The sequence below is a fragment of the Chenopodium album genome, chromosome 4, assembly GCF_948465745.1.
Source record: "Chenopodium album chromosome 4, dcCheAlbu1.1, whole genome shotgun sequence".
NCBI lineage: Eukaryota > Viridiplantae > Streptophyta > Magnoliopsida > Caryophyllales > Amaranthaceae > Chenopodium > Chenopodium album.
Genome location: NC_137837.1, coordinates 52390552 through 52391988, shown reverse-complemented (window position 1 = coordinate 52391988; position 1437 = coordinate 52390552). Strand labels below are relative to the sequence as shown.

The 1437-nt window shown below is 45.0% G+C and overlaps 1 protein-coding gene across 1 annotated transcript; it reads left to right on the top strand.

Annotated features, from left to right (window-relative positions):
- Positions 1-400: 400 nt before the first annotated feature.
- Positions 401-1437, top strand: LOC145627915 (uncharacterized). The gene is made up of 2 exons (XM_081680257.1): positions 401-821; positions 1361-1437. The coding sequence occupies exons 1-2, from the start codon at positions 401-403 to the stop codon at positions 1435-1437; spliced, it is 498 nt and encodes a 165-aa protein (XP_081536383.1).

The window sequence follows — 1437 nt, the reverse complement described above, 5'->3', positions numbered from 1 at the left end:
GGTCGAAGTAGATGGATCCTCAGCCCAAACGGGAAGTGGAGCAGGAGTCATAATAACATCCCCAGAGGGAAATGTATTCGAGTACGCCATAAAGTTCAAGTTCAAAGCATCAAATAACGAAGCAAAGTACGAAGTAGCGCTGGCAGGCCTGCGTATGAGCATCGCAGCAGGAGCCCGCAAAGTACATTTACAAACTGATTCTCAGCTGGTCGCCAGCCAATTGCAAAGGGCGTACGAGATTAGAGAAGCCGCCATGCTGAAATATGTAACTAAAGTAAAGAAGCTGGAAGCTCAGCTAGTCCACTTTTAGATAGACTTAGTTCCCAGAGCAGGAAATTCCTAGGCTGACGCTTTATCTAAGTTAGCCAGTTCCACATTACAGAGCCTCACAAGGACAGTGATGGTTGAAGTCCTAGTGGAAAGCAGTATTACCGAAAAGGAGCAGGTAAATTGCATTGGACAGCAGAGGGCTTGGTTTTCAGACATTCTGGCGTACAAAGTTCATGGCTCGCTGCCCGATGACGAAGTACAAGCTAAGAAGGTGAAGAACGACGCCTATTGGTATGTGGTGATGAATGGGGAGCTCAACAAGAAAGGCTTCTCAAAACCACTACTGAGGTGCATCCCAGAGTGGAAGCAGGAAGGCATTATGGAAGAAGCCCACTCGGGAATATGCGCTAACCACATTGGTGGAAAGGCATTGGGAGGAGAAGTCTTCAGAAGGGGGGCATACTGGCCAATTCTCACGCAAGACGCGTTAGCATATGTAAAAAAATGCGATAAGTTTCAAAAAGTATTCATCAGGAGGAGACAGACATACAGTAAGCCCTTACGAAAAGAAGTAAGCAGGCACAACATGACATGTCGCAACATAAACAAGCTGAACGACATAAACAAGTCGCAGCATAAACAAGCTGAATGACATAAACAAGTCACAGCATAAACAAGCTGAACGATAGAAATAAGTCACAGCAAAACAAGCTGAATGACATAAAGGGAGCAGGTAAAAAAGCTGATCGACACAAATAAGTCTCAACAGGGCAGATTAAATAACGCGCAATCGAATAAACTAATCAGCATGCAAACCAGTCTCTACAAAAATCAAGTAGAGTACATAGTGCACAAGCATCCAAAGCAAACAGGACAGGAAGAGCAAAGCTCACTAGAGCTCCTGCTAAGCATAGTAGGGAGAAGGAGAGCAAAAGAGCCCTCAGCAACCAAATCAGGAAATCAGTGAAGCCCAACCTACGAGGTTTCACCGAATACAACAAAGAGACTGCTGTGCTAAGGTCTAGGTATTGCTACACCTTGGCCCAGCAGCAATTCCGGACAAATACGCAGACTATGAAATAATCTGCAGGTAAAATGACAGAAGCATTCAGCAAGATAAATCATCATAGTTACAAAGCTGAACCCCTGCCCACCAAGGCAGAGTAA

What these genes read in the sequence shown, in the direction of transcription:
- LOC145627915 (XM_081680257.1), top strand. Translation starts at nt 401, where the DNA reads ATGGTTGAAGTCCTAGTGGAAAGCAGTATTACCGAAAAGGAGCAGGTA. An exon ending in CAGGAGGAGACAGACATACA is followed by an intron (nt 822 to 1,360) that starts GTAAGCCCTTAC and finishes AATAATCTGCAG; the next exon opens with GTAAAATGACAGAAGCATTC.